The 23,723-nt window shown below is 41.0% G+C and overlaps 1 protein-coding gene and 1 long non-coding RNA gene across 3 annotated transcripts in view; one reads left to right on the top strand and one right to left on the bottom strand.

The window, feature by feature from the left end:
* satb2 (SATB homeobox 2) overlaps positions 1 to 14,305 on the bottom strand; it is a 43,637-nt gene extending 29,332 nt beyond the window's left edge. For both annotated transcript variants that reach the window (XM_058619378.1, XM_058619369.1), the window contains exons 1-2: positions 14,134 to 14,305; positions 3,353 to 3,538 (exon numbers count right to left, since the gene is read on the bottom strand). In XM_058619378.1, coding sequence (XP_058475361.1) covers positions 3,353 to 3,538; positions 14,134 to 14,305 — 358 coding nt within the window. The remainder of the gene's footprint in view (positions 1 to 3,352; positions 3,539 to 14,133) is intronic.
* Positions 1,987 to 23,264, top strand: LOC131447631 (uncharacterized). The gene is made up of 3 exons (XR_009234064.1): positions 1,987 to 3,555; positions 14,068 to 14,359; positions 23,117 to 23,264. It is a non-coding gene; the product is annotated as an uncharacterized LOC131447631 (long non-coding RNA).
* Positions 23,265 to 23,723: the final 459 nt, after the last annotated feature.

Raw genomic sequence — 23,723 nt, forward strand, 5'->3', positions numbered from 1 at the left:
TTATTTCTGTGTGTATTTTTTTTGGAATACATTAATTTTGTGTCATAAAATCGTTTTTATTGTGAACTTTATCATCATCATCATCATCCTCTGCTTATCCGTTTATATCAGTCCATATCAACACAGACACTTTTATTTTGAAATTCTGCGAAACCACCGCTCCTGAACACTTGTTTGAAGTTTGATTTCCTTTTTTTTTTTCACTTGACCGGCCCCCAACTGGCCAGACTACATACTCATTGGCCCCCAGGTCATTTGAGTTTGAGAGTCCTGGGTTAAGGTCAGGGGCAGGATTAGGATTAGGATTAGGTCAGTAGTTATAGTTAAGGTTAGAGTTAGTCATTCAGGAAATGAATGTAAGTCAATGTAATGTCCTCTGAGGACATGGAAACCAGTGTGTGTGTGTGTGAGTGTGTCTGTCTCAGTGTGTGAGTGTGTGTGTGTGTGAGTTTTGTTTGTGTCGAGTTGCGATGTCCCGTTCAGTCTTTGAAGCTCCTGGTGTGGTGTTTTTCTAGAGGAGAGCATTGATGTGGACTCACTGTTTTCCACGCACATACACACACACACACACACACACAAACACAGACAGACACACACACACAGACACACACAGACACACACACAGACCTCCCCTGATGCATTGGCAGCACCGCAGGCAGAAACAGTTTCTAATGACATTCATCTGCAAAGCGTCACAAATGCAGGGCAGTGTTTTCAGGACAGTGAGTTAATAATAAAGTTACTTTGTTAAGGGAAAAATCCACACTTACACACGTTCTACGTCCAATTTCAGGGAAAAAAATAACAAGTTCATATTTTTGTGTTGCTATCACAATCGCGTCAGCCTGAAGATTTTTGAACAAATTTCATGTGTTGTCGACTTTGAACAGATCAGACCATTCAGAGAAAACTGCTGCTGTGATTTTCCATCATGGTTTTTACCACATTCTCACTGTAATTCATTCATTTCTGGTGCAACGCTATGACATGCATTCATTTGTCGGTAAATATGTAAACACGTAACATGTAAACATATCCATGAATTTTTTTTGGTGTTTTCCCTCCGACTTTTGTTTAGTTTGCGTTTGTGACGTCGTGTATCTGCTCATTTTAGTATGAAATGGCACTTTTCCACTGTATCATTCCAGCTCAACTCGACTCTTAAGTCGCGTTGCTTTCCCGTGACTTCATAGCTCCTCCTCCTCAAGGTGGGCGGAGTCATCACAGCACGGCTGCGTGAAACTGCCGTGACGTGGTTTTCTACGCGACACAAACGCACAAACTGGTGACGTGTCAAGCATTTGTTTTGGGTGAAACTGAATCACAGAATGGTTCATAAATCTGTTAAATATTGACATTTGACACGTTTGCTTTGCTAAATGTTGGAGATGAACGTTAATGTTTAACGTTGATCTACAGTTGGACATCGTTGGCTTTCATTCTCGTGACACTCGTGACTCTTCAGTGACGTCACTCTCTGACCAATGAGAGGTTGGCGGTCTGATGATGTCACATGTTAGTATCGGCTCAGCAGAACCTCATCAGAGCAGGAACTAAAAAAAACACCAGGGACCAGGTTCTGTCACTTCAGAATCGTCTGTGGGGGGCGTGAACTGTCACGACTCTGCTGTTTGTTTGTTTGTCACACACTGAGACGTGTGTGTTTCAGTAGCTACTGTCGCTCGCTGCTGCTGCTGCTGCTCTGATGTGAGGCAACATGAAATACTCTGCATGCTTGAGAAAGAACAGCAGTAAATGACACTGTCCTGTGGCAGATGAGTACCATGTGTGCGACAATAAATTACACTTTTTTTCTTCTTCTCCTTCTTTTCTTTTCGTCTGCTTCGTAAACATTCTCACACATACTGAAGAAAAAAAAAAGTATGTATTTTTGTCCCTCGGAGACATTCCTCTGTGTGCGTTGTCTTTGTTGTGTCTTTAATGACTTTTACAGCCTCTGTCTGTGTCTTCAGTTGTGTTTTTCAAACATTCTTGGGCTATTTTCTCTGTAAGAGTGAAGCCTCTGAACAGACGACCGTTCTCTTCTGCTGATCACAAAGACTTTTCTCCGTCCTGACCCTGACGAGCTGCAGGATCTTTCCCTCTGACTCAGTCTCACCAGAGCTCACACACACACAGAGACACTGGGTGGTTGGAAAAATCATGACGATTAATAATGGCCTTCGTGAAACGCTCGTTATCCTAACAAAGCGAGGCAGCTTGACCTCAGATATTTAAAGAAACTGTTTCTCTGTGTTTTATTGATGTTGGCGGCGTTTGTGTTGCTCCGTGCTCGTTTCTGTGGCGTCACAAACGCTTTTGTCCACTTCTGTGGCGTCTGAAGTTAGCGTGGGAGCTTTTCATTGTTCCACCAAAAAAACCTGCCAGACTCCAGCTTTCATCTGTGTATGTAGCTTCAACTAATAGCTGCTTAGCTTAGCATACATAATGTAGGTGATGACAAATATGAAGTTGGAGTCATCATTAGAGGGCAAGATTAGCTTAATGTAGCTGGTACCAGCAGATGGCTAGCTTAGCCTAGTGTTAATATGGCATTGAAGCCTGTAGATGGCTAGCTCATGCTACCCTTCTAAAGTTAGACACAACCAGCTCTCCTACAGTTCATGAAGTGGCTTTTAAATTCAAATGTAGCTGGAGCCATATGCTGGCTAGCTTAGCTTAGCATAGCTATGCAGGTAAGGCCACCAGATGGCTTAGTTAACTTAGCATAAATATGTAGCTGGTACGAGCATATAGGTAGCTTACAGTAGCTTAGTGTAAACATGGCATTGAAGCTAAACGATGGCTAGCTCATTTAAGCTAAACATCGAGACAAGGAACGGCTAGCTAGCCTTTTATCTGTCAGACACGATTAGCTCTCCTACTGTTCAGGAAGTAGATTTAGTTTATATGTTGCTGGAATCAGACTCTGGTTAGCTTAGCTTAGCATAACGTCATAGGGTTAGGGTTAGGAGTCAGCAGACGGCTAGCTTAGTTTATGGTTAAAATAGCTAATGAGGAAAATATTATAGGCCCGGTTTGTGTATATAATTAATCCTGAGCTCTAAGATGATGACGTAACGATAAGAATAAAATGATTGCATGTAAACAGTGAGATTAAAACGATTCATATTCTGATTAAAAACACGTACGTGGTTTAAAACGTGGAAGTCATTTGTCATGAAGGAAAATATTGCTCATAGATTATTGCTCATAATCTGAGTCCAGTGAGTCAGACAAACAGGAAATAAACTGTCAGTAAATTAAAGGACTTTTTTTTTTTTTTTAATTATGAGCTCGCAAATCTCTGTAATTCTGTGTGTGTGTGTGTGTGTGTGTGTGACTGACTGACCGTGGGCTTGTGCGGCTGAACTGTGCGAGTATCCGAGTGCGAGCAGCGCCGTCTCCACCAGCTGAGAGAAGAGGATGTCCTTCCTGACGAGGACAAACTCGGCGTGCTCCTCCCGTCCCTCGCAGCCGTCCGTCTGAACGCCGCCGTCCATCTGCTCCACCACGCAGAAGACGGGAATCATCAGACCTGTGAGAGGACGGGAGGTTTGTTGTTGTTGTTGTTGTCTGGTTTTTATTGTGTGTGTGTGTGTGTGTGTGTGTGTGTGTGTGTGTGTGTGTGTGTGTGATCACAGTTTATCCCTCACACACACAAAGAAACATGTGGATCTGATTGTTGTTGTTTTTTTTTAGCTTCACTGTTGACTTTAAGACGACACCTGAACGTCTGAAAAACAAACATTTACTGCTGTGTCGGAGACAGGCTGTCATAATAACCACTCCCTCACACATGGACGCCGAATTATCGCGGAATTTAAGATCATTTTTGGCCTCGAACTGGAAGAAAATTGTGTCAAAGTCAAGATTTTTCCAGCAATATCATGGACAACTCTGTCAAAACATGACCTCGCTGTGGATATTTCACCCTCGTGATTTCAAATAAATACACATTTTTCTAATTATTCTCACCTAAACAAAGTCAACTCTCACACGTTTTTTAAAGTTGCACTACGTAACATGTGGCATTTCCTGTCACATGGTCGTCGTCCTCTTCTTCTTCTCCTGTGGTTGAACCGCTGGAGACTTCACACAGACGTTTTTATTTTTACCCACAATAATCACAATATTCTGTGACTTTTATTCCAGCTGTAAATTCTTCTAACGTCAGATTATTATGCCAAACGACTAAATATGGGCTTTTTCTTTCCTGTAAGTTTTAATTATTCGGTGCAAAGTTTTTACAGTTTAACCACACGAACATTTCTTCCCTTAATCCTTTAAATATTCTCTCACAGTGGATTAAAACCAGGGATTTTTCCTTTTTGAAGAAAATACAGTTTGCATGCAGTCATTTGTGAGTTTAATTTTATAGATTTTATTCACCGACTTTCATTTGTTTGTCATTTTAAAAACAAACTGTAAAAGTGGGGATTAAAATTGATTGTGAAAAATATCGGTGTTTTCGCAGATTATCGTCATCCCGTGACTCAGACGTGAAAATACAAACTCAGGCCAGGTGAAAGAAATGTGTTTAATATTGTGGATGAAACCAAACACACACACACACACACACACACACACTTGGCGTCCCTTCAGAGACTTTAATGGTCTCTCTCCTCGTCCACATGTGGACGTTGTTGTTGTGAATCATAATATTAACTATTAACAGACATGTGGCTCATCACTGAGCTCCGTCACATGTGGACTCTTCCCGTCTCTAAATGTCCAACTTGAATCCATATGTAAGCGGGATTATTTAACACAAACGTGGATTATTTTTTGCCTGTCCTGTACAAAACAGGGAAAAACCAAAGAAAGTCATAAATGTAGAGGAAATACATATTAAAATGATACTTAACAAGCTTAAAATGATAGAACTGGACTTTAAATTGTCATTGTAATCTGTAATTATTTTACATTTTTGAACCCCAAAACGGACACACGTCTGTATTTATTTAGTATTTGTTCTCACTTTCATAGTTTCAAACACAAATAATCCTCATAAATTATAATCCCTTAGTTTAAATAATGCAAACAGGAAGAGTTTTATTCACCACTCATGATTTAGAATATTATGAAGAAGTGAGACGTGGATTCCAGATTCCACTTTATTTACTCTTCAAATCAGAAAAGTCCCTGTTATTAAAGTGTAATAAAAAATAAAGTGTAATTAGTGATTTATGTAGATTTTTTTGATTTGTCTTCATCATAATTAGATCTGGATTATCACTATTCAGTCGTTTACGTTTCCTGGCTATAGTTTTTAATGCTTTAATGTGATTGGTTTGACGCCACACATTATGACTGTATGAGATTTCTATTTGTGTTAGTCAGGGTCCACCGGGGTCCTTGAAGTCCTTGAAAGTTTGTGAACATCACCTTAAACAGACATGGGTCATTCTCTGTCAAAACTCATCAGACTCAGTAGGATCAAACTAAAATCGGATCCAGATTACGGATTTGGTGTCATTTTAAATGTATATGGTCACCCGAGTATGTTCCCATTCAATTTTGGTAAGAATCTGCCCACTGATGATGTCAGAAAATATGATCCAATTTCATGAAGTTCCCATCTATTCAAAATGGACGAAACTGCAAAATATATATCGATATCTCTGTCAAAACTCATCGGATTTGAAAGAAATTTGGTACGTGTATACAGGATCAGATCATCTATCATTAGACCAACTTTCAGGAAGTTCTTCTGGGTCCAGTGAAAATTTAGACATTTGTAAAAACGCAGGTAATCTTGTCTTTCGTCTTAACACACACACACACACACACACACACAGGTCCCTGTGTCTGTCCACGATAATTCCCACTGTCCCGTCCTCCGGGCTCGCTCACACTCTCGTTTGCCCGCTGCACCAATATCAATCCGTCCTCTCCAATATCAGCCTTTTGTCCTAAAAGGCTTTTGGTTTGGAGCCACCTGTCAGCGGGCAATTCATTAGAGCTCTCTGAAGAAATGATGGACTATGAGCATTAGGCAACGTCCCAGCTCTAATAATACACACACACACACAGAGGCATGCATATGCTGCCTATTCCCAGCACACACACACACACACACACACACTGATCCATCCCACCCGTTGTTTTAATCAGTCAATTCCAATATTTCTATTTCCTCCTCATTAATCACCCGCCTCCTGCTCCCAGTCCTCCAGCCGCTCATGGAGTGAATTACACACTGGAGCATGGAGCCAATTCAAGTAAGTGAATTTCCCCCAACAGGGAAATATAACTGTCAACACACACACAGCAGCTCTCTCTCTCTCTCCCCTCTCTCTCTCTCTCTCTCTCTCTCTCTCTCTCTCTCTCTCTCTCTGTCTCTCTCTCTGAGTGTCCTGTGTTTTCTCGCTGACTCGATCATCTGCACTGGATAATGTGATGTCACCTCAAACCTCTTAATTCCGCTAACACTTACAGCGAGGATATTATAATAGGTGTTTTCCCCATTTTTATTTATAAATGATGTATAAATACAGACTTGCCCAGGACCTGTGGTCCTTAAGGGGGACTGGAACCTGGTCCTAATTCGGCCTGGACCTCATTTGAGAGCTAGAGGTCAGGTGTGTCGTGTTTCTGTTTTGGTTAAGGTGTAAAAAGAGCGTCATTTCTGCTGTAACATGGCCGTTCATGTGTGTGTATCTCAGCGACATCGTCACAGATCAGGATGAATTTGGGTAGATGGGTAGATGATCACCCAAGTATGTTCCCATTCAATTTTGGTAAGAATCCGCCCACTGATGACATCACAAGACATGAGTGAATTTTCAAGAAATGACATTCTCTTATAATGGGCAAAACGGTAAAAATAAGCAATCATATCTCTGTCATTGCTACGTGTATGCAGAATCAGACACTCTACCAGGTAATTCAATTTAATCTGGATTTAATCCAGATTATGGAGAACATGACATAAATTTATTGATGGCGTTGCTCTAACTTTCCCGGGGTTGAAAATCCGACCTGAGTAGGCGTTCCAGTTGAAACTTTCAACTAGTAACTCGGGAATTCCGACTTTCAACTATACAACTGGAACGCACCAGCACGTAGCTCGTTGATATCGGGATGCAGTGTGGAATCATGGGAGTTCTGTACGGTTGTGCTTCACGGAATACGCAAAAAAAAAATCAAGACGATGAAGTGTTCACTTTTAATTTGTTTCTTAAAATGAAAGTTAGCAGAGACGATAAATAACTAAATTTAAACTGTTACCTTGAATATTAATATGTATTTCTATGGATTTAAAGAGAGTAGAAATGTTACGTACTGTATCTTTAACTGGTTATGGTTAATGTTAAGGATAAAGTTTTGGTTTGGCTTTTAAATGAGTGACAGTCAATGCAGTGTCCTGACAAGAATAGCAGTGTGGGTGTGTGTAGTGTAAGTGGGTGTGTGTCTTGGAATAGAATAGAATAGAATAGAATAGAATAGAATAGAATAGAATAGCCTTTATTGTCGTTATTTTGTGGACAACGAAATTTGGGTGCCACTCCCTTGGTGCAAAATACAAATATATAAATAACAATTTTAAAAGAGAAATAAAAATATTAACAATAAAATAAGAATAAGAAATGTTATTTGCATTTTTCCAGAAACTATGACTATGTATACATTAACGTGAGATAACAAAATATAGCAGCAGATAACAAAATATAGCAGCAGGATAACAAATATAGCAGCAGAGAGAAGTGATTGTCCTGTTTTTGTGTAAACAAAGTGACTGAGCATCAGATTATTGCACTAGCATCAGATTATTGCACTATAAAAAAAATTGCTTTTGTTTATTTATTCAGTTCTGTGATGGCTCTGGGAAAGAAGCTATCCCTGAGCCTGTTTGTCCTGGTTCTGTGGGATCTGTACCGCCTGCCCGAGGGTAACAGGTGGAACAGGTAGTTAGCTGGGTGGAAGGAGTCCTTGATGATGTTTCCAGCTCTGCTTCGGTAGCGAGAGCTGGCAATAGTCTCCAGGTTAGGCAGAGAGCACCCCGTGATCCTCTGGGCTGTGTTTATGATCCTCTGTAGCGCTCTCCTGTCTGCTGCAGAGCACCCTGCGAACCACGCTGTAATGCAGTATGTCAGGATGCTCTCAATGGTGGCGTTGTAGAAGGTTACAAGCAGCCTCTCCTCCAGGTTGTTTCTCCTGAGCACTCTCAGGAAGTGGAGACGCTGCTGGGCCTTCTTTACCACCGCCGTGGTGTTGACAGTCCAGGAGAGGTTGTCAGATATCTGCACGCCCAGAAACCTGATGGAGTGGACTCTTTCCACTAAGTCCCCATTTATGTGCAGTGGGGTCGGGGCTGCTCTGCCCTTTCTGAAGTCCAGTATTATTTCTTTTGTTTTTGTGGTGTTCAGTTTGAGGTTATTAACTGAACACCACGCTGTTAGTCTGTTGACCTCATCTCTGTAGTCAGACTCGTCACCATCTGAAATGAGCCCGACTACGGTGGTATCATCCGCAAACTTTATGATGCTGTTAGAGAGATGGGTCGGGGAGCAGTCGTGTGTGTAGAGAGTAAAGAGGAGGGGGCTCAATACACATCCTTGTGGGGAGCCGGTGCTGAGTGTGATGGTGCTGGAGAGGTGTGGACCAAGTCTGACTGACTGAGGACGATCTGACAGGAAGTCCTTAATCCAAAGGCAGGTTTGGTTGGAGAGACCCAGGTGTGAGAGCTTCTGCACCAGGATCTCCGGTAGGATGTGGTTGAAGGCTGAGCTGAAGTCCAGGAAGAGCATTCTGACATAGCTCCCCCGGTGCTCCAGGTGACTCAGCGCGGCGTGGAGCGCTATAGTGATAGCGTCCTCCGTGGATCGGTTTGCCCTGTAGGCAAACTGGTGTGGGTCTAATGTGGGAGACAGACAGGCCCTGATGTGCTGGGAGACCAGCCTCTCAAAGCACTTCATGACTACAGGCGTAAGTGCAACAGGTCTGTAGTCGTTGAGGCTGTGCACTGCTGTCTTCTTGGGAACGGGAATTAATGTGGAAGTTTTGAGGCAGGGTGGGATGATGGCCTGCGCCAGGGACAGGTTGAATATGTTTGTGAAGACTCCAGTCAGTTGGTCGGCACAAGCTTTGAGTACCTTGCCGGGTATTCCATCGGGGCCAGCCGCCTTCCTGGGGTTCACAGTCCTCAGCACATGTCTCACTTCATGCTCCTGAAGTGTCATCATGCCAGTGCTGGGGAGGGGTGGGGGTGCTGTGGCTGCTGAGGCTGCTGAGGGCCTGTCTGTCTCAAAGCGGGCAAAGAAGCTGTTTAGTTCCTCTGCCAGCGAGGCATCAGTCCTAGCAGTCGCCTGGTTACTGCTTCTATAGTTTGTAATGTGATTTATTCCCTGCCACATTCTTCTGGGATCCTTCACAGCAAAATGGTCCTCAATTTTCCTCTTATATGCCGCCTTAGCTTCCCTGATTCCTCTCTTCAGGTCTGACCTGGCAACGCTGTACAGGGCCCTGTCCCCTGACTTGAAGGCGGCGTTTCGGCTTTTTAAGAGGGACTGCACTTTGCTGTTCATCCAGGGTTTTTGATTTGGAAAAACCCTGACCCTTTTGTTGACGGTGACAGTGTCAATACAGTTTTTTATGTAGCAGAGTACAGTGTCTGTGTACTCCTGGAGGTTGTGGCTTGAGAATAAATCCCATAGAGTGGTGGAGAAGCAGTCCTGTAGTTGAGAGAGGGCTCCCTCTGGCCAAGTTTTTATTGTCTTTGTTTGAGGCTTTGTCTTCCTCAGCAGGGGGGTGTAAGTGGGGGTGAGGGACATGCAGAGGTGGTCAGATCCAGCCAGGTGGGGGAGGGGAGTAGCTTTGTATGCATGTTTTATGTTGGAGTAAACATGGTCCAACTTACTATCCCCTCTGGTGGCAAACTTCACAAACTGAACGAATTTGGGTAACACAGTCTTTAAAGATGCTTTGTTGAAATCACCGGCAACAACGAGGACTCCATCAGGGTGTGCAAGCTGCTGTTTGTTGATGATGGCAAGCAGAAAGCTGAGGGCTGTGCTAACGTTAGCATCTGGTGGGATGTAAACAGCTACCACAATGACCACAGTGAACTCCCTCGGGAGATAAAAAGGTCTGCACGAGACTGCCAGAACCTCTATATCAGGAGAACAGTGTGTGTCAATGATCCTGCTGCTGCCACACCACTCGTTATGCACATAAACACACAGCCCCCCTCCTCTGCTCTTACCCGAGTCTTTGTTCCTGTCCTGCCGATGTAGCGTGCGGTCCGCTAGCTGGACTGCAGCGTCGGGGATCAGCGGGTGAAGCCACGTCTCCGTGATGAAAATAACACTGCAGTTCCGTACAAAGCTCGTCGTGGCTGTCTGTAGTTCCAACTCGTCCATTTTGTGGGTTATGGATCTGGCGTTTGAGAGGAAAAGGCTCGGTAATGCTGGCCTGTATGGTTGTTTACGTAGCTTAGCATCCGAGCCCGACCGGCATCCCCGCTTCTGTTTCCTCTCTCTCCGCCGCCTCCTCCGCTTGCTAGGCGGGCTGACCATCCACGGGGATCCCGGCGATCTCACTATATCCTCCGGGATGTTGTATGTCTGCCGATATTCGTCGGTAACAGCCAAGTTGTACCTCAGGCCGAGGTCGATAAGTTCCTGGCGACTAAATGTAACTTTAGCCCAACATAATTCAAAACATAAACATAAGAAAAGTAATAAAAGGGTGCACCAAGTCGGAGAGCTAAAAGCCGCAGCACCAGTGCGCGCCGCCATCTTGAAGTTATGCAGCCTTCCTTGGGTGTGAGTGTCACAGCGCAGACATTTGCAAATGTGGACATATGGTGTGTGTGTGTGTGTGTGTGTGGCGGCTGTGTGGTTTGGAGGAGACACGTCGAGTTTCCTGTCTTCAAAGAGAAGCCGTCATTATTACAGGCCAACCATGCGTTTAGTTCAGGAAACCCCTTCCTGTGTCCTCCCTTCATTCCCTGCTCACACTCTCACAGAAACATGTTCCTCTTTCTTTCTTTTATTTATTTATTTATTTAAAGGTAAAATAAGAAAATTTGTAATCACATAAAGATTCTTTCGTCATTTTGTCTGTCTGACTTTTAATCTCATAACTGTTCAACGGTCAGACTTCAGACTTCAAACTTACACAGGACACCGGTGTGAGGACGCCGTTGTTCGGATTAGAATTAGGAGGGATTTTGATAAAAAGGGTGAGCTAAACTGGTTCAAATCTAACCACTGACAGATCATTCCGAGTAAACGTTTATAAAATCCATATCGTTGAACTGTGGAGTTCCCCAAGGCTCGAGTTTAGGTCCCCATGCTTTTTAATATCTACACGTTGACGTCGTCAGGAGGCGTGAGATACGTTTCTATAGCTACGCTGATGACACTCACCTTCACAAAGCTCTCTTTAAATGCACTTTAGACTTAAAACTATGATTCGGGCAAATTTTATCCAATCACAGGGCCGTTCAAAAAGAGAGACGGCGCCTCCTGGTGGCTGTTCCACGACAACTACTCTGCGTACATGAAAGTCCCTTTGGTGGAAAGAGCGACAGTTTGCCTCAGCTGCAAAGAAACCCTAAAAACATAAATAGTCCCAAAAAAAATTCTGATTTCCACCTCAGAAAATCAGAGGAACTTCACCAACCACGACATAGGATTCTAAAATGGCTGCCATCCAAAAATGTTGTTTGGTCTTTTTCTCTGGAACGTGGTGGACTCAGCGGTGACGTCACTCCCACTCAACAGTGGACAGTTTCATCAGTCCTGCCCAAACCTTCCATTCATCTTGTCACATCAAACACAACAATTCTTCTTCTCGTCTTCCCAACTTCCCCCCGTTGACTTGTTAACCTCTTCAACTCTTCCAAAACCACACACACACACACACACACACAATCCATCGTTAAAAGCTCAAACTGTGCAGCCGTGAATCGTCCAAACCCACAGAAATGTGTTTCTCATCCCACAAAAATATTCGGGGAGGGAATTTTCAGATTAATATTTCCACGCTATGCCCTGAAAATCCCTGCAGCAGGAGAGAGAAAAAAACACCCATTTACTCAAAGTCACTGTAGATTTTTACTTAAAATAATAGAAATATTCAAGAAAAAGACGTTTGTCGACACCCAGCACACACACACACACGCACACACATGCACAAACACATAACCGGGAAGCAACTTTCACAATGAATGCAGGGATCGATAACCCAGAGTGACTTTCTATAAATCTTATTTATATGGAGCAATCTCCTTTATTTGGTAAGGCTGTATTATACAGTTCCCTCCAGACTTATAGATTAACAGTGTCTGTCCCCGCAGAGCTGCCACACGACAACACGGCACTCTGAGCCAAACACAGCTCGCTCGCTCACTCACTCACTCACTCACTCACTCACTCACTCACTCACTGCTTCAACAAAATAACAGTCAGACACCTGGTCATAGAAACAAGCATCTGCTGTCGGGCAAAATCAATATTTCTTTTTAAAAAGTATAATAATCTGTGTAAATTTGAAGTCATAGTAAGAATGTCCTGAAAATTCACGTAAAGATAATTATAGTGTAATAATAGTTAGAATAACTATTCATGCGCACTAAAGAGTGTTGTTGTTGTTGTTGTAAGTTTTTCACAGCTTTAGAATAAGCTACTGCTACACATGTTATTTTCAGGTCAAAGGTCATGGGGGGTGCTGTGAAACGTGCAGAGCATCAAACCAGTTTTGGGTCCAGTTGAATGTAAACACATGATAGTAATTCAGCTCCCAACCAAATTATCTGGGTGTGTTGGTCCAAATTCATGTATGTCCAAATTTAGCCAGACTAATGTGATTGAAAAGTCCAATTTTAGTCAGACTTATGTGTTTGAAAAGTCCAAATTTAGCCAGACTAATGTGATTGAAAAGTCCAATTTTAGTCAGACTTATGTGTTTGAAAAGTCCAAATTTAGCCAGACTAATGTGATTGAAAAGTCCAATTTTAGTCAGACTTATGTGTTTGAAAAGTCCAAATTTAGCCAGACTAATGTGATTGAAAAGTCCAATTTTAGTCAGACTTATGTGTTTGAAAAGTCCAAATTTAGCCAGACTAATGTGTTTGAAAAGTCCAAATTTAGCCAGACTAACGTGTTTGAAAAGTCCAATATTAGTCAGACTTACGTGTTTGAAAAATCCAAATTTAGTCAGACTAACGTGTTTGAAAAGTCCAATTTTGGTCAGACTTACGTGTTTGAAAAATCCAAATTTAGCCAGACTAACGTGTTTGAAAAGTCCAATATTAGTCAGACTTACGTGTTTGAAAAATCCAAATTTAGTCAGACTAACGTGTTTGAAAAGTCCAATTTTAGTCAGACTTACGTGTTTGAAAAATCCAAATTTAGTCAGACTAACGTGTTTGAAAAGTCCAATTTTAGTCAGATTTACATGTTTGAAAAGTCCAAATTTAGCCAGACTAATGTGTTTGAAAAGTCCAATTTTAGTCAGACTTACGTGTTTGAAAAATCCAAATTTAGTCAGACTAACGTGTTTGAAAAGTCCAATTTTAGTCAGACTTACGTGTTTGAAAAGTCCAAATTAAGTCAGACTAACGTGTTTGAAAAGTCCAATTTTAGTCAGACTAACGTGTTTGAAAGGTCCAATTTTAGTCGGACTAACGTGTTTGAAAAGTCCAATTTTAGTCAGACTAACGCAATATTTTCACTAGTTCTAGAGTCTTGTGATGTCTCGTGGCATTTCTTATTTATACTCTAGGAGACAGAGACAGACAAAGCCTTTGGTTCGTACTTTGTGTTTATTTCCCGATGGCGGACAGAACGGAGCCATAACACTAGAAATCGTGGGGGGGGGGGGGGGGGGGGGCAGTATAGAGTCAGTAGTCCGATCAGTCAGAAAAAAAGGGACGAAGAAGAGTCTGAGGGCATTTAAAGATGGTGGAAAGTTTCAGAGAGCGTCATGTTGTCAAAAGTGACGATGGACACAGAAATATTGAAAACACTGCTTATCAACAATCTCCCTCATCAGCAACACCGACCAGTAATATTCTTTATTAACTGGGTTTGTGTTTCTGTCTATTTTTGGATCAAGCACAACAAAAATAACCCCTTCAATGATCGACGCTGCCCTCTAGAGGAAGTATAGACGGGCCTTTACCTCCCAGCGGTCTCAGCGGCGCTCCGTTGTGGCGTATGCGCGGCCCGGTGGGGCTGCCGTTGAGCTCCAGTCGTCCCTTCTTCCCCGGCGGTGGGAGGCCGCTGAGGTCCGGGCTGCTCCCCCTCCGCTCTGGACTGTCCTGCGTGATGGGACTGTCCCCTCCTCGCTCCATCCTCCTCCACAACCCCAGAGGAGCCCCAGCCAGAGAGAGCGAGTCTGCGCACAGGTAAACGTCACAGTCAGCATTTTAGAACGTCAGTCTGAACCTTTAAAGGTCCATTTTTAACTCTGCCTGTGAAAGCACACACAGCTGAGCCACAGTGTCACACTGTGACATGTTGCTTACACTTTATTTTCACTTCAAAATAAACTGCACAGCTGCTGCTGCTGCCGATGCCAAATGTGTATTAATCCATGACTGAAAATAGTCCCCAGAACAGGAAAAATGCTCTGTTTACTTTAGCGCCTGCCAAACACTACACTGCCCTGTTGTTTACGCACGTCATTTTTGCCCTTTTTAAAAAGTCAAACCATATATTTGTGACCCATTTCTGAGGCGGGTTTGTAGCTCAGAGGCACAGAGTTGTTGTTGGCAGAAAGAAATTATACACATATATATATATATATATATATATATATATATATATATATATATATATATATATACATATATATGTATATGTGTGTGTATAAACACAAACACCATCCCTGAGCGTTCAGTGGAAGAAATGACGCGTGCGTTTTTAGACAAACGTTAAAATATAGAGAAGAAGAAAACACGGGAGTGTAAACATGTCTTCACAGACATACTCAACGTGACCCATAATCTTCACGACAAGTCGTAGAGGCGTGGCCTGACAGTAGCTAGAGCGAGACAATCACGTAAACACAGGCTAAAAGGAGGAAGTGTGTGCAGTCAAAGATTTTGGCCACGTCAACAACACGCCGATAGATTGCAATTCGATGTACGTCGTGGTAAAGTAGGATTTGGTACGAATGATAATTTAAGTATGAACAGACTCACACGTGTGTACGTTAGTAAACACACTCTTTTCCAACATTGAACACGTTATCTCTAACGTTCACTGTAAAATCAAACAGGGACGTCATTCAGCTTCTTTTCTGCCATCGTTACTGTGTTCTTACGCAGAAACCGTTTATCGTGTAAAATAAGATCATTTTTGTACGATTCACCACCAAAACTCACATTAACGGTCACTAAAGTCACTCACATTGTCCCGATAAAGATAAACTACAGTAAAAATCTCAACGCTGAGTGGTTACCGTGACGACAAGTGTCTTTGCATTGACTCTGTCTGTTGTTGGGGCGACAATTTCCTTTGTCAACAGAGCGGATGGACAGATGTGATGTTTGCTGGCTTTTCCACACTTACATACACTATCTTTAATATGAATCTGTGTGTGTGTGTGTGTGTGTGTGTGTGAGTGAGCAGTGTCCCCTGATAAGGGGACGTCAGCCAAACGTCTAATTCAGGGTAATGGCATTAGAAACGCTGCCAGGCCTGACAGTGAGGGACATGCGCCAAAGTATCACAGAGCAGCCAGCTCACTCACTCACGCCAAATGGACTGCTTTTATTTACCCACAAGCCCCTGGACAATATCTGCCAGCCTGTGTGAACACACACACACACACACACACACACAACACACACACACACATGCTGAAGAGAAAGAAAGAGATTAGAAACTATGGAAAAAAAATAAAGAGGGAGGAGCCTGAAGAGGTAATCATGTGATTCTGAGATTCAGCAGATTTTAACAAAACACTCACCCAGAGTAAAATATGCATTTGCATTTGCAGAGTTTGTGTTCACGTCTTTATTTGACTGTTTTACAGACTTTTTCTGGCAGGAAACTGAGTTTGTAACCCACTCACTCTCCCACACCAAAGCCCATAGAGAAAATGAGTGATATTAACATCACACACACACAGGAGTCGTTGATCCACTGCTGCCTCCATCACTAAGTTCACATGTGTTATTTTGTAAATTCGGCGTTTGAGAATCTTCATTCAGATTGACCTCAGTGACACAAAGTGACCACACGAGGCAGCAGAGGACCAGCAGCTCCTGTGTCCCTGTGAGCTTAAATCACTGATTTTGTCTATGGGCTATGGTGTGGCAGGATAAACATTTTACAAACCGTAGTTTCTGTGAGATGAAGTGGCAAACATGTTTTTAATCACACATACATTCTTTTAAATTAGATCTGTTTCCCTTTGTCCCCGCTAACCCCTCCCTCCTTCCCTCCCTCCTTCCCTCCCTCCTTCCCTTGTTCTATACCTTCTCCACTAACTCACTCTTACACAACAAATACAAACACACACAGACACAGCGAGTCTGTGTCTGTGAAGTATTAAGAGCTCGGGCAAAATTTCCAAATGAACAATAAATTAAAAACATTAGCGTTGGCGTGATTAAAAAGTGCAGCAGAGTTTATTAAAAGAGTTTTGATGTGAACTATAATTCACTTCAATAAATCCCAACACTAACAATGTTGTTGTAGCTACAGCCAAGAAGAACAAGTGAACATCGCCGAGCGCTGGAGTCCAACTCAGCCGCTGCCATTTACAGCCACCGCGTCACCACCGCGTCACACACATGACAGTCAGCAGGCCTGTCCCTGCAGGTGTGTGTTTGTGATGCAGTTTAACAAAACAACACAATCCTCTGACAAACACGAGGATTCTTCGCATGAAAACATCATAAAACCACTTTACTAATCAATGCGTGTAATCATGAACAGATGAAGAACAGAACAAATGATCAAACTCGTGTAAATAAAAGTGTTGTGACCCGTCAAAGTCAGTTAAATGTCAAATTCTGTTGATTATTGGTCCATAAATTGTTGATCAGTGTTTGTCAAAACTGGAAATGATGACGTTTTAATGATTTCTTTGTTTTACGGAGCAAAAGAAAACAGAAAATATTCACATTTAAGAGGCTGAAAAATCACACAAAATAATAATGGATACATTTTTCGAGCAGAGACGTGAAACTGACCTTCACTGATCAGGAAATGATCAATAACATGTTGATTTTCTTTAATAAAGATAAAATGTGTAGGATTTTCTCAGAAAATCGTATGAGAAAACTTTATTTTCCACCTAAAATGTCAGAAAATATTGAAAAATATTGTTTGTCAATATTTTTTTCGAGACATGAAACGGTCTGTTGATCACTCAGTTTGTTTCCATTCAGGTTAAAAGTCAGATTATAGTCAAACTAAGACAATAATTCAGTTTTATTAATGTCGTACAAACACATTAGTCTGACTAACATCGAGCTAGTCTTAGTCAGACTAACATACCTGGATAATGTGACTCATAGTCTGATTACTCCTGCATGTAAACACTTAGTCAGACTACTGTGGGTTTTCTCCAGTCTCCTCCCACAGTTTAAAACATGCAGATTAGGGAGTAGATAAAGTGGACACTTGAAATTTGCCGTAGGTCAGAGAGTGAGAGTGAATGGTTTTTGTCTCTGTGTCCACACTGTGACTCCGCCTTTCACTCTGTCAGCTGGGATTAGCACCAGCGACCCTCATGACCCTCATTTGGAGGATAAAGATGAATGAGTGAATGACTCAGGATTCATAACTAACTAAAAAAATCATAATCCTGAACAGAATCTGTTTTTATCATCTGCAAGTCCTGTCCTGTCCTGTCCTGCTGTAGCTCCTCCCCCTTTCACCTCTACACACTCCTGCTGTGACGATCCCTATCAGGACATGTCCTCAGTCCTCAGAGACATCTCACCATCTCACCTGGACACACACACACACACACACACTCCTGCTGGTTTTTAACAGATAAACTAAAATCCAAGTCTGTGTTTTCTTTTTCTTTCTTTTTTTTTTATCAACCTTTGCTCACATGGTGCCATCCCATAGATAACATGTGCTGCCTCACCTTTAGCAGATATACAGTAAAGCGTGTGTGTGTGTGTGTGGTCACATGACACACGCTCTTTATTTACTCGTCAGTGGAGACGAAAATCAACGAGAGATTATAAAATGACATCATTTGACTTCATACATGTGGTCATTTACACAGATTTATTCCTAAAAATCAGGTTTCTGAACGTTTTTACTCACAGCCTGCTTTTATCTGATCATTTAACATACATTTCAAATTAAAAGCCATTATTTCTATTTCAAATCAGTCATTTTTAAAGAAAATGTGAGTGTTCTTCAATTTTATCCCTTTAAAAATGAACTGTATATTAATAATAAGTTAATAGATTAGTAATTTATATTTATTTTGTTATTCTGCTTTGATTTACTGCATTTTACTGTGAAATTCAATTTCAAAATATTACTTTAGTCAATCATTTGCGTTAAAAGCCATAAAATACAACTAAGACTAAAATGTAGTTTTTCCCAATATTTCTGCTTATTAAACACCACTTTGTTCATATATTTATTTTCTATAAGTTATAAACAAGTGTCACGACCCTGCAGATTCATCATGTGACTCTTCATCATTATTATTATGTTAGGTAACGGCTGAATAACGTGTGACTTTATTTAAAGTGCAAACTTCAGCTGCAACGAAATGTAACCTGTGACTTCTTTGATCATCAATAACGTCTTAAGTGAGTGAAATAGAAAAATAAAACCAACATTTGACTTTAGTGTTTGGTGCTTTTGTACTTGGAGCGCTGAAGCTTCACAGTGTGTAAAATAAAGTTTATTCTTAATAATTAAAACCACGTTTCTGTGATGTTCCAGCTTCTTAAATGTGAATATTTTCTGTTTTCTTTTGCTCCATAAAACAAAGAAATCGTTCAAAGTGAACATCTTTGTTAGCTGCAGCCGTAAAGACGTCAGTTATTGTTAAAAAATGTGTATAATATGCACTATATATATATTAATAGATCTGTGTCTGTAGATAAGATGTCATATCTTCTAGATTAGACACTGATGATAATCCATGTTCTTATAGATTACACTGTATTTGCTTATTGATCACATGTCACATGTTTATTGTCCCGACATAAAAAAGCCATTTGAACCACATGTAAATACAATAATGACCTGTGTGTGAACTGGATATCACCACATCCTCACTCACTCACTCACACACTGATAAACACTAATCTGTTTTGGGGGATTACTCTTGGTCAATCCGCGTTGTACGAGCGGCGTGTGAACGCGGTGGAACACGCCTTTGATAAGAGACGCCGTCGTCCATCGACACGTATCTGTTGCCAAACAATGAGATTATTATCGGGCCGCTCGCCGCGGCGCGATAGCTGCAGCTGTTAATGAAGACGAGATAAGACGAGCTGGTGGAAAAAAAGAAAGATGGACTAATGTAATGTGTTTTTGATAAGACCACAGTCCTGACACATTTCCCAATTTATGGCCTCGCTGGGCAACTGTCATAAACACTCCTCACACCAATGTGTACAATTAATTATTAGGCCTTTTCCCGTCAAAGAAATCCTCTTAAAGACACAGTAAGGGAGGATTTTTGTGGCATTTTTGATCAATAATTACGCACAAAAAAAAGCAATAAAATGTGTCAATGGCTCTAATGTCGCTAAAGAAACGGATTTTAGCCACTTATTAAAAGACGGCTAATAAAATCTATGTTAGTTTAAGTCTATGATATCTAAAGAACACGTTCACGTCTTTATCTCACTGTGAGACGGACTTTTCCAACCACTCACTCTCCCACACCAAACCTCATAGAGAAAATCAGTGATTTTAGCTGGCGGGGACACAGGAGCTGCTGGTCCTCTGCTGCCTCGTGTGGTCACTTTGTCACTGAGGTCAATCTGAACAACAGATTTCACATGCTGAATTTTACAAAATAAGATATTTAAACTTAGTGATGGAGGCAGCAGTGGATCAACAACTCCTGTGTGTGTGATGTTAAAATCACTGATTTTCTCCATGGGGTTTGGTGTGGGAAAATCTGTGGTGTAAATACATGACATTTGCTCCTCCTTTTGAGATTTTAACCAATCACAGAGCAGTTCAGAGAGCGATTTCGTCACCTGTTGGTTGTTCTTTCAAGTTCACAATATCTTCACAACATGTTCACGTCTTTATCTCACTGTTAAACAGTGAAACTGAAGTTTGTAAACCACTCACTCTCCCACACCAAAGCCCATAGAGAAAATCAGTGATTTTAACATCACACACACACACAGGAGTCGTTGATCCACTGCTGCCTCCATCACTAAGTTCAAATGTCTTATTTTGTCACTTCAGCATTTGAAATTCTTTGTTTGGATTTATTTCAGTGACACAAAGTGACCACACGAGGCAGCAGTAGAGCAGCAGCTCCTGTGTCCCTGTGAGCTTAAATCACTGATTTTCTCTATGGGGTTGATGATATTGATGAATTAAACTGATAGTGTGTCACCAATAATCTGATTAATCTTCATATTTGTACTCTGACAGAAGCGATGTTTGTCCCGTATCACGTTTGATTGTGGGCCACCATCGTCTCTTTGTTTTTGTTTGTTTTTTTGATGATGATAAGCTTCACTATCAAATTCCACATTATTACACGTTGTAGTCATAACAAATACACACGACGCAGACACGCCCGAGCAAATGGAAGAGTGGGACACAACAACAAACACACCTATAAACAATACGTCCATAAACACACACACACACACACACATGTAATTCAAGGCCAGTCTAAACTCTTTAAATCACACACTGATCGTTAGCGTCCACATAAAAGCCGCTCTACACTTTTTAATTCCTGCTCTCCTTTCTTTTGTTTTGTTTTTTTTAAATCGTTTATCGTCGTCTTTATTTTTGTCAACTGAAAAAAAAAAACACGTGAAGTGAAGTCGTCTCCGGCTGTTTTAACGAGGAGGTGAGAGGTTTGAACAGCAGGTCAGCGTTTTAAAAAGATGGAATGAAGGAGAAGGAACCTGTTTTTATGTTTCCTCCTGCACACGCACACGCACACGCACACACACGCACACGCACACACTGTAATCTCATTGTATCAGGTCCACAGCAGTGAACGCTCAGGTTTAAAAACAGCATCCTGAAAAGCAGGATGAGACGTTCAGGTGCGTCAGTAAAAAACAAAAAAACACAACTCACCCTCAAATACAGCTTAAAGCTACAGTATGTAAGAATATAACCAACATTTACACCCGCGTTTTAGGTGATTTTTGACGAGTGTGGACGCGTTTAATGACTCAGCAAAGATCGCAGCTTTTTATTCCAATCAACGGGAACACGAAACCTGAGTGAACGTGCTAATTTCTTCCCAGAGTCATTTCAGACGCAATGCTAAAGCTGCGTTGTATTTACATCGGGAACACGGAGAGAGAAGTCGGAAATTGGACTAGCCATTGTTCGCAATACCAGGCGATAACCTCAACATGTTATTTTGCACACAAAAACATCGTAACAACCTGTCCTGAGGTTGCATTTCAGTTGAAAGTTCCAACTAGTAACTCGGAACTCAAATTTCACACACCAAATATATAGGTTACAAACTCATTTTTACCAACATGGACGTATTTAATCACTCTGCAATTATCGCAAAAAAAAATCTTAACTTCCAACTACAACTGAAACACATCATTCACGTACCAAAAAGACATCGTTCTTTGTTTTGCATAATTAGCTCCAATTCTCGTGTCACCCGGTGACACTTCCGCACAAAAAAACGTCCGCTAACAAGTTGGAGTTTAACTTCTGGAAGGAAAGTTTCAGAAGTGAATTCTACTGCTAGTCTCCGCCCACCCCTGCTCTGTTGCTGTATACACACAAACGCTCCCTCTGTCGGGTCTGATAGTTTTGCCTCACAGAGAAAAATAATGTTTCATCGTTTATGTTCGGAATAATGAATAATAACTAAAAACAACAACAAAGGTTACGTACCGCAGCTTTAAAAGACTTTTCATTCAATTTTTGTCCAGTAAAAAACTCTTAAATGTCACAGCTTTAAACTCTGCCTCCTCTCACTCCTCCTCACTCCTCTCACTCCTCCTCACTCCTCTCACTCCTCTCACTCCTCCTCACTCCTCTCACTCCTCCTCACTCCTCTCATGCAAAGCAGACAAACGTTTGACAGCGACACAGATAGATGTTGACCTATGAGGGAATTATTAGCGCTGATAGCAGAGAGCAGATAGAGAGAGAGAGAGGGGGGGCGTGGCCTAAATGGAAATAATATCCACAGATACGAGTGCTCCTCTTGTTCCTCATGCTGGTTTACAGCAGCGTTATCAGACCATTGGTTAATGCTTGGCTCTGCAGCAGCAGATAAAACAACGACGACGAGGAGAATTAAGAGTGTACTCAAAGAAACACAACACACACACGTCCTGTGTGTCAAACATAGGTGGAATTATCCTAATCTGGCAAAAATATACAGAATTATATCAACATAAATTGCAATAAAAAACTCTAAATAATGAATATATTTTACAGTAGAAAGTGTTAAAGTTTAAGTATAATCTTCATTTTAGCTTCAATTTAAGCTCAATTTCACACACTGGACCTTTAAAGATCGTGTGTTTACATGCACACACACACTTTACACCTTTATTTTCTATCTCACTATCAATAAATGTTATTATAACATAAAAACATGTTTAAACTTTTATGGTTTTATAATCAAACCCTTGTTATTTTGTGTGTAATTCAGTGACATATTATATTAAAATGCAGGTTTTTAATCAGTTTAGTCTGTTTATGTTTGTTTAATTTGTGTAAAATTCATTGTAAACGGAGCAAATTTGTCGGAAAATATCTCGTTCCGATTATTTTGACAGAAATCTGTGGTGAAGTTTCACTTCAGGATTGTGTTCACAAAATGTGAATAAATAAATGAACATATTCTCTAAATGACAAGGATGTGAGATGTAAATGTAAAGATGTGAGCGATATACAACAACGTCACATTTCACCAGAAATGCCACAGAATGTGATTTCATTTTCAAAATATTCAATATTTTCTTTCCTTTCAGCGTCTCCACGGTGACGGAGTTCATGAACATTTCAGTCAAAGTCTTTGTGTTGTTGACGAGTTTTACAGGATGTCACATTGTGTTTTTTTTCCCGCGTCGCATGTTTTTGACGAGTTTTACTGTGTAACGAGGTCACTGTTTTATAACATAAGTGGATATAAAGTGTAAAAACACACTTTAAATCCACAACTAACTCATTTCTTCAACTATTTTATTGAATTATATGATATTTATTATTAACATTAACTGATTTTGAGTCTTTCTTCAGTCAGATGGGAAAAATATCTGACAGAAATGTCATATTTTCATACATGACATTTAAAAGTTAAGGATTTAAGGCAAAATTCTTAAGCTAAAGTGTGTTTTTGTTTTTTTTCCTGTGATTTGACGACACACTGTATCACTGTGTTAAAAAAATATTAATCTGCAGATTATTGATCGTTTTTTTTCATGAAAATTAAGTTTTCTGTCATCGAGCAGAAAGAAAACATTTAAGAAGCTGAAACTGCAGAACTTCAAAATAAATCATCTTTTCCTAAAATAAGCCACAATCTTAATCCTGGTTGTAAGAAGATTATTTTTCAGTCTGAACTTTAAACCTCAGTCA

This window comes from Solea solea, chromosome 2, assembly GCF_958295425.1.
Source record: "Solea solea chromosome 2, fSolSol10.1, whole genome shotgun sequence".
NCBI classification, from domain to species: Eukaryota; Metazoa; Chordata; class Actinopteri; order Pleuronectiformes; family Soleidae; genus Solea; species Solea solea.